General features: G+C 34.4%; 1 protein-coding gene across 1 annotated transcript; it reads left to right on the top strand.

Annotated features, from left to right (window-relative positions):
• Positions 1–301: 301 nt before the first annotated feature.
• Positions 302–5,348, top strand: LOC125809279 (uncharacterized). Its single transcript, XM_049488940.1, has 9 exons — positions 302–413; positions 1,097–1,136; positions 2,589–2,701; positions 2,787–2,862; positions 3,777–3,852; positions 4,279–4,329; positions 4,482–4,526; positions 4,606–4,742; positions 5,324–5,348. Exons 1-9 carry the CDS (start codon positions 302–304, stop codon positions 5,346–5,348), a joined length of 675 nt encoding a protein of 224 aa, XP_049344897.1.
• Positions 5,349–8,293: the final 2,945 nt, after the last annotated feature.

Here is an 8,293-nt window from a genome sequence, read left to right as displayed (position 1 = left end):
TAAAAGGGCAAAACAATATTCTCTCTAAATTCTACCCTCATCGGTTCTTAAAGTTATGAGATATCCCTCCTCCCGAACTCATCGTTCAATTTTGGGCATTAGATTGTCAAGGAAGATGTTACCTATCTCGCTTCAGCACTTCAACGAAGTAACAATGCCACCATAATCTTATTAGAGTCTGTCTCAGGTAGGGTTTTTGACATCTTCTGCCAAATTTTAAGAAAAATCTGAATTTTTTGCTACTTTGGAGCTGAACGCGCCTGAACCACACACTGAAGTCGGGTCGGACCCGAATCCCGAAATGGTGTCCGATTCTGTGCAGAAACTTGACGGAACAATTGAGGAAGATGCTGCTAATGTTGATGGGTCTGTACCTAAACGGCCTCATTTGGAGGAAAAAGCTAATGGATCGGGTATTTTCCTCGTTTTCCTCTTTCTTTTAGAGCTAACCCTTGTTACAGTTTACATTGTTTTAGTGTCTTGCATTGTGATTTTTGTGCAGTTATTTTTGGTGTTTAGTCTTCATTTTGGTGTTCTTGTTAAGAGCCAAAGATGATGATTTCGGTTTTGTTATGTGGTTGCTTTATTTCTTGAATTCTGGTGTGCAATGTTTTAGGTCTTTTTTATGAAGTTCTTGTGGTGGAAAATACTTGAGAAGGGGAATTGGGTTTTTGTGTTGAACTTGAAGTACTGGGTAAGTGGATATGTGTGTAATTAATGTTTATATTGAGTTCAAATGTTGTTGAACACTACTTTTAGGGACTGCAATTGTTGTTAAATGTGAAAAGTACCAAGATTATATGTATAAGTAGTCCATTTAGGAAATCTTATTACCTTCTTTTACCCGTTTCCAGCTTGTTCTTCTATATGTTTCAGTGTCTTTTCTCTTATAAGTTGAAATTAATTACTCTCCTCATCTTATATCTAAAATCTAATTGATGATTTATTGTTTGTAATATATATCCAGAGTACTTACAAAGATGAAGTGCCATAGAAAAATATGATGTTTATAGCTTTGGAGTTCTTCCATTGTTCTCCCTCTTGTTTCTCACCGTCAGATTTTTGCTTGAAAGATTTGTTTTTGAGATATTTTCAGCTTTGAATTCTGTTTGTTTTCTGGCATCTGTTTTCAATTGGTCAGGAGTGATTCAGTCTTGAAAATTCTGGAAATTTGAGATTTTTGTGTATTTTATTGTTGTCTTTTGATGGGATTTTGTTAGTTTTTTTCTGATTCTAGTGTGGATGAATCTAAGTGACAGTTCTACGATATCTACGCTAGTCATTGACCTTTTGTCTGAGGTAACTTTTTTTAGCTATTCCTTTGAACTCCTAGTTCTAAAGTCCTACCCAGGGACATTGTATGTAAGAAATTAATTTGATGATATTTCATGAGGATAAGTATTTGAATTGGTTGAAGGTTCTGAAATCGCATTCTATCTGTTTTTGTTAGTATAAAATTAAAGCTTGTAGATGATTATTGTACTAACAATAGCTTAGATGAAGAAATCAAGCTGAAGTTTGAGAGTTGACCCACCCTTAGTTGCGCGGACTCTTCACTTTTGAAGCCGCACCTGTGTCGGATTCTCCAAAAATACACTACTTTTGGCGAATCCGACACGCACCCATTGACATTTTGGAAGAGTCCGAGCAACATAGGACCCACCAAATTGAATATCAACAGTTGGTGTGGGCACAACAGGTAATAATTCAAATTACGGATAAACTCGTTTCCTTGAACCTACAAATTATTGGAAAACTTAATTCCAACACAAATAGCAAACATGACTATTTTTTTTAAAGCGATATGCTAGATATTGGTTTTGTGAATGTTGAAGAATGATTTCACATTTAACAGGAGTATGCTAAAGACGTCCCTCAAAAGAACACTTTTATGATTTCTCTATATTCCTTTTTGTTTCAATTTTGATCTTTCCATGACTGATATTGGATGTTCTGTAGCAGTCATTTATGGCTCAATATTTGTTTTGTGAATGTTGAAGAATGATTTCACATTTAACAGGAGTATGCTAAAGACGTCCCTCAAAAGAACACTTTAATGATTTCTCTATCTTCCTCTCTGTTTCAATTTTGATCTTTCCATGACTGGAGTATTGGATGTTCTCTAACAGTCATTTATGGCTCAACTTTTGCCAACACAGCATAAGGTTCAGTAGAGTGGTTTATTCCTAGTTCATTCTTCTTGATCAAAAGAGGTTGTGGTGTTTTATTTGCTGTTATGTGATCATTACCACATTTTGACTCTTTTAACTACAGAATAATAGTACTTTTATTTTTTACATCTCTTTTGAATGATGATTCTTTGCTTAAGTTACATATTTCAACATGTCTAGTAAAAAATGTTGTCCAGTTATTACATCTTTGTAGTCTTTTTACTTTGATTGAGTGACTGAGAGTCTTGCTTGGGTAATATTAGATAAGCCACTCATACATACTGCTTTAGATATATTTTCCTTGTTCTCGAAATAGAATTTTTTGAAGTGTATCTGGGAACTATTTTTCTTCTGTATCTTTTAGGTTGAGTGTATATTTTACCTTTCACAACAGTAATGAGCATCTTCCTATGGCAGTACACCTGGAAATCCGCATAATCCAAAAAGGTACACACGTGGTTCTTCCTCCGATTCAGCTGTAATTGTCGATTCTGGATTGTGCTCAGCAGCATTGCGAACAAATGGTGGAGGTTGTATGACATATCGGGCGTAGTGAATTAGTAATTTGTTTTAAAATGGTTATAGATTTTCAAGATTCATTCATTTGAAGTCCAGGTTCAGTAGGAATTCATGCTTCTCTTTGCGGGGTTGTGGGCTTGAAAACAACATTTGGACGGACAGATATGATAGGGTTAGTTCATGAATGGCAGGTCAATGTGCATCTATACCTTAATGCTTATGAATTATATTGTTTCCTTCCAGAAAACTTTTCGTCTGCTGTTAAAGTTATGATCTTCTGCCTCATACAACTTGCCTCTGTGCTCTTGCCTAAAAATTGTTCTTTTCTTTAGTTATCCATATTTTCTGGATTCTAAAAGTCTCTATGTTTAACATGTACTCTTCAATATCTGTAAAGGGCATTTTTTCATTTTTCTAGTGGATAGGTGAAACAATCATTATAAACCTAAAACTATGTGTAAGGCATGATGCAATCAAGTATATTTTTTCTTGGCCATAGTGAACTCAAAAACATTATTTCCCAGGCACTTCATGGTATGAGAAATAAGGTAGCTTTGTAGAGAAGTGAAGCCTTTACTGCAGTAGTTTATAACTCTATTCTGCACATTGCTTAGAAATGTAATCAAATAAGAGCCCCATACGCTTTCTACACACACACTATTTACATAATCCATACTGTGATACGACAACGAAGGAGACACCGAGTACATGCACTACTTACATCTTGCAGATTCGTAAATAATTCAAATTTAAGATATCGGTAAAAAAAAGAAAGGTTTTTGGCTTTCTATTCTTTCATTACAGAATCCAAAAACAAGAAAATACCAATGTACTTCATGTCTCGTGAATGTTGTTTGAGTGCGCACAGAAGCAAACTAAACTTTTTTTTATATTCATGAACATGGAAAGTGATGTTTCATATAGTCATGTCCAAGAAGCTAGATGCTAAAACAAATAATATTAAGTTCATTTTATTTTGTGATATGTTTCATTTTTACCATTGTCAATGATATTAGAATGAACTCCCATACACTGTTGCAAGGGTAGATATGTGTATAATTTTGTCCATCTCTGTTCTTTTCTCAGGTCACTGTGGGAAGCAGGAACTGTCCCAATTATCGGACCCATCACAGCTACACTTGAGGATGCCATACTTGTGTTAGTAATTGGGTTTTATTGCCAATTTCCTTACAAACAAATAGTCAATGAAAATCTCTGATATTCATCTTAGGATTTTTTTATTTACCTCTTTGACTTGATTACATATGCACCTAAAATTATTTTGCTGTTGCACTGTTTACATTCTGCATCAATTTCATTTAACTTTATGTGAGCTAAACAATGGTGAAGAAGATACAACTAGAACATTCACAGTACAGTCCCACAAGTGGGGTCCGGGGAGGCTGGAGTGTATGTAGGCAGACCTTTTAAAGATAGATCAATTAGGATGTATATATATTTTAAAATAATAGGTTGTATGTTTGGGGATCTTTTTGTTAAATTTGGTCCAGCTATCTTGATCGTGGTGATAAGACCACTCTTATGGTTGATATGTGTTGATTATTGGCATTTCCTTACAACTTTTCAGGTATGCAGCAATCTCGGGACATCTCCAGCTGATCGAATTCGGCTGAATCCTGTAATCACTCCCTAACTGTACTTTCACAAAATTTCAAGATATTGTTCTGTTTGAGGGTTCAGTTTAACCTTTTTTCCCTTCATTAGTGTAAATACTTTAGTTAATATTAGTAAATAGGGTATCAGATCAGTTTTCTTACAATTGCTTTACAGGCTTTCATTTTGATGTTTGATTTCACGTGTTCTGATATTGACATGGTGTGCTATCTTAACCCCAACTGCATCTTACCTGTTTTTTATGTCCTTGGTTTGCTCACACATGGATTCTTGCTTTCAGGATATGTATGATAAGGCTGACAAACTACTTTATTCATCATTAAACGAGTGGGGTTTGTTATTAGCAGCATCAGATAATCTTAATCATGTTTGGGCTCAAACTCTTGTAGATCCATTTTTACGGCGGCTCATTTTAAGGTAGGTTGCCACTGTTCGCCAACATTTTCTTCAGTACTCATCTTAGTCATCTAGTGTCAAGCCTTGAAGTAGGGCCTCGAGTGGCTGAATATGGAAGTAGTTGATTTGACATTGAGCACCTAGCAAAATCTGATACTTCGCTGGTATAAATTGTTGATTCACTCGTACATTTTTTTATTCCAAGATGTTGGTTCGGAGTGTCAGTTAAATTGGTATTTATTTTTATTTTCTCAAGGCTCATGGGTGTGAGGGTGGATATGATGTTGGTTCGGCATGTCAATTAAATTGGTCTCTATTTGTATTTTCTCAAGGCTTATGGGCGTGAGGGTGGATGTGGAGGTTGAGCATGAATTCTTTTTTGAGGAAATTTCTTGAGAATGGTAAAAAAAATCATAAATGTGTAGCACCAAAGGTTGTGCTAAAACCATATGTACAATTTAAAGGGAACATAAAGTTAGCTTTCTTCTACTTCCTAATACAGGAGTTCTATAATATCCGAGGCATATAATTTAACTCTTGTACAAGCCTTTTCGTCTTCAAAAGACCTCTGTAATGATTGTTTCTCTGTCTCACTGATGCAGGGACATCCAACAAAATGGAACTTAGGTCTCCATTCCTCTGTTTCATTGTAGAGTTCCTGGTAGAATGATATTATTTCCCATTTAATAACTCGAGGCTGTCACCCCTTTAATCTCCAATTTGTCATTTTTTAGAAAATTAAAATGACAAGTCAGTTGAATCCTTTAAGGGTTGTTTGGTTTGAAGTATTCGGAAATATAATCATGGTAGAATTTCTTGCATTGTTTTATCCCTTGTTTGGTCATTATTCTCAATTTCTCATATCCTGTATAGGCAATCTTCGTAAAACTTGTACAGGAATATCAACCTAATTCTTATAATACTATAAGAATATGTACTATATGTTAGATTCCTTTAATTTTTAATTTTATTATGAATGTGTGTGGGAGATCCAATTTGAAATGGCGGCCTCAAATTCTATCGATCTATCGGACTGAATGATGAAGACTTGTTGAACAATGATGTTTAAATTTGTGATTAATTCTTTTGCAATTCATTGGAAGTGCACATCTTGAAACATTGTTTTATCGGAAAACGGTCATATTTGCCCCTATATTCTTAGAAAAGGGTCATATTTACCCATCGTTATATTTTTTTGATATATTTGCCCTTACCATCCAACTTTGAGGCCATATTTACCCTTCATCCGTTAAATCCCATATTCCCACATAAATTACCTATGTCTACATGGATTTTATTTCCTCCTAAATATATCTAAAACATTATTTAAATTTTAATTGCCCACAATTTTGTTAAACTTCCATTGATTAATTTGGAAGTTTGGAGAGGAATACTAGAGAACATAGAAGTTTAGAGATGGTAATCTGTTTCGTCTCTCCACCACCAAATAGGTCCGATCATCCCAAAAAAATAAATCTTAAACCACTGTTAATTCGTCAGATCTTCACCACCACCGAAAAATTGTAACACCACCCTTGAACAATCAAATCAGATCCACCAAATAAATATATTTCTAAACAACATTAAATAATCTAGATACATAGAAGTTTTCTAGTAGTTGCGTCGAATTTAGTCTCATCTCATCCCCGTTTCTCCATCAATAACCACCGCGTAACAATCTTGTAGCCACCAGAAACCAACTTGAATCCTCCATCTCCATTGTTGAACTTCACCTCACCCTCTCCACCGTCTGAAACAATCGAAAAAAAAGAGCACGTGTAGATTGTTTGTAAAAATTCTACCTATTTTTTAATCAAATCGAGATTAAAGATGAAAGTTGGATGTACTTAACAAAAAAATATTGGATTAAATGTTAAAAATTGTATTAGTTCTTAATCTTATTGGTGTATGATGTGAAAAAGGATATATATAATTTTCTATGTTTGTTGTATAAAACGCCCATGGAGAAAAATTAAGCAGAGGAATCAAAGTTGGATTTATTTTGGTCAGTGGAAAGGATTTAATCGTGTGGGCTGAGTTAAAACAATTTAAATAATGTTTAGATTTAATTAGGAGAAAATGAATTCCACGTAGGTGCCACATAGGTAAATTTATGTGGAAATAACGAGATTTAACGAATGAAGGGTAAATATGGCCTCAAAGTTGGATGGCGAGGGCAAATATATCAAAAAAGTATAACAAAGGATAAATATGACCCTTTTCTAAAAGTACAGGGGCAAATATGACCCTTTTCCATTGTTTTATTAGTATGTGTTGTACAAGATAAAATTAAGTTATTTTTTGAATTTTACTATAAATCTATACATTTGAATTAATATTTTTAGTCCGAAAATTTTTATTATTATTTTGAATTCATATTTAGATAGTTTAATTTTTGCGATCATCTTAATAGAAAAGTAGTATATATTTCGACTACTGAATATATGCAAAATAGAATTGTAAATTTTTTAATATAGAATTGTGGCTACATTTCATAAATGTTGTCTTAAGAGTAGATGATAGCGCACACACTTTTCAAATGTGGCCTATAAGGTAGAAATGCAAACACTTGAAAAGTGTCGTTTGAGGCCATTAAAAGTGTTGTCATATAATGTGTTACAAGTGTGGCTTCTAAAGCAACACTTGAAAAGTGTGGCCTTAGGACAAAGGTTACTCTAGATTTGGCCACTCTTAGAAAAGTGTGGCTTTAGATCAAAGACTACGCTTTTTTCACAATTTAGGCCACACTTTTCTAGGGTGGCAAAAGACCTAAAATGTTTTAGTGGTTCATCCGTCCTAGTGTTTTCAAGTGTGGTGCTCTTGTCTTGTTTGTTAGGAAGAAGGAGGGTAGTATGAGAACTGATGATTTTATCTTAATCCATAAGGCAGTGGATTAATACCGGAATGACAAGCTTATAGATAAAGAAAGATCCATTGAGTATACTTGGGTGAAGGAAATTAAAGATTTTAGTAAGAAAGTGCGTATAAATTGGGTTAGTTCTCTAAATTTGATGAGTATACCTGAGTTTGAGGTGTCATGTTGATGGAAAGGTTGACTTCATAGTGATAGTCAAGGATGACGGAGCGTAATGGTAATAAGAGTCGTGATGGATTGTAACAGGATGCAACTATATAATAAGATTGTTGGTTAAGCGAATTTTGTATAGTATTACGACTTGCGAGTACCTAAGGTTGTGGTTTTCTAATATTTGGTGAGTAACGTGGTTGTATGGCAAGCTTTAAGGGATGCTGGGACACCATTCGAATAAAAATTAAAGAGCTAGAGTCATAATGAAGAAAAATAGTGGGATGTAGTGCAACCTTTAGAGAGCGGCGAGAGCAAGAATATTGTATTGATTGCAAAGGCTAAAGAGATATCTTCATAGGGGTAGATAATTGGATTCAGAGACGTGTGATTTCATTCGTTTTGTTATGGTTATGGTAATAGTGTCACAAGTCCGTCAGATTTGGTTAAAAACTATTGGAAAGGACTTGAGAAATGAGTGTACAGACGTTAGCTCGAGTGTGATGATAAGTGCTTTGGTTTTATTTTTGAGTTTAGTAATGAGTAT

The sequence above is a fragment of the Solanum verrucosum genome, unplaced genomic scaffold, assembly GCF_900185275.1.
Source record: "Solanum verrucosum unplaced genomic scaffold, falcon-dt-bn FXZP01000062.1, whole genome shotgun sequence".
NCBI classification, from domain to species: domain Eukaryota; kingdom Viridiplantae; phylum Streptophyta; class Magnoliopsida; order Solanales; family Solanaceae; genus Solanum; species Solanum verrucosum.
The sequence above is the reverse complement of the archived record's forward strand: the minus strand, read 5'-3'. Positions and strand labels throughout refer to the sequence as shown.

Bases quoted from the DNA above. Each gene is read 5' to 3' on its own strand.
- LOC125809279 (XM_049488940.1), top strand. From the start codon at position 302: ATGGTGTCCGATTCTGTGCAGAAACTTGACGGAACAATTGAGGAAGAT. The intron at 4,330-4,481 runs GTAATCACTCCC...ATTGCTTTACAG, and splicing joins ATCGAATTCGGCTGAATCCT to GCTTTCATTTTGATGTTTGA. The intron at 4,743-5,323 runs GTAGGTTGCCAC...TCACTGATGCAG, and splicing joins TTACGGCGGCTCATTTTAAG to GGACATCCAACAAAATGGAA.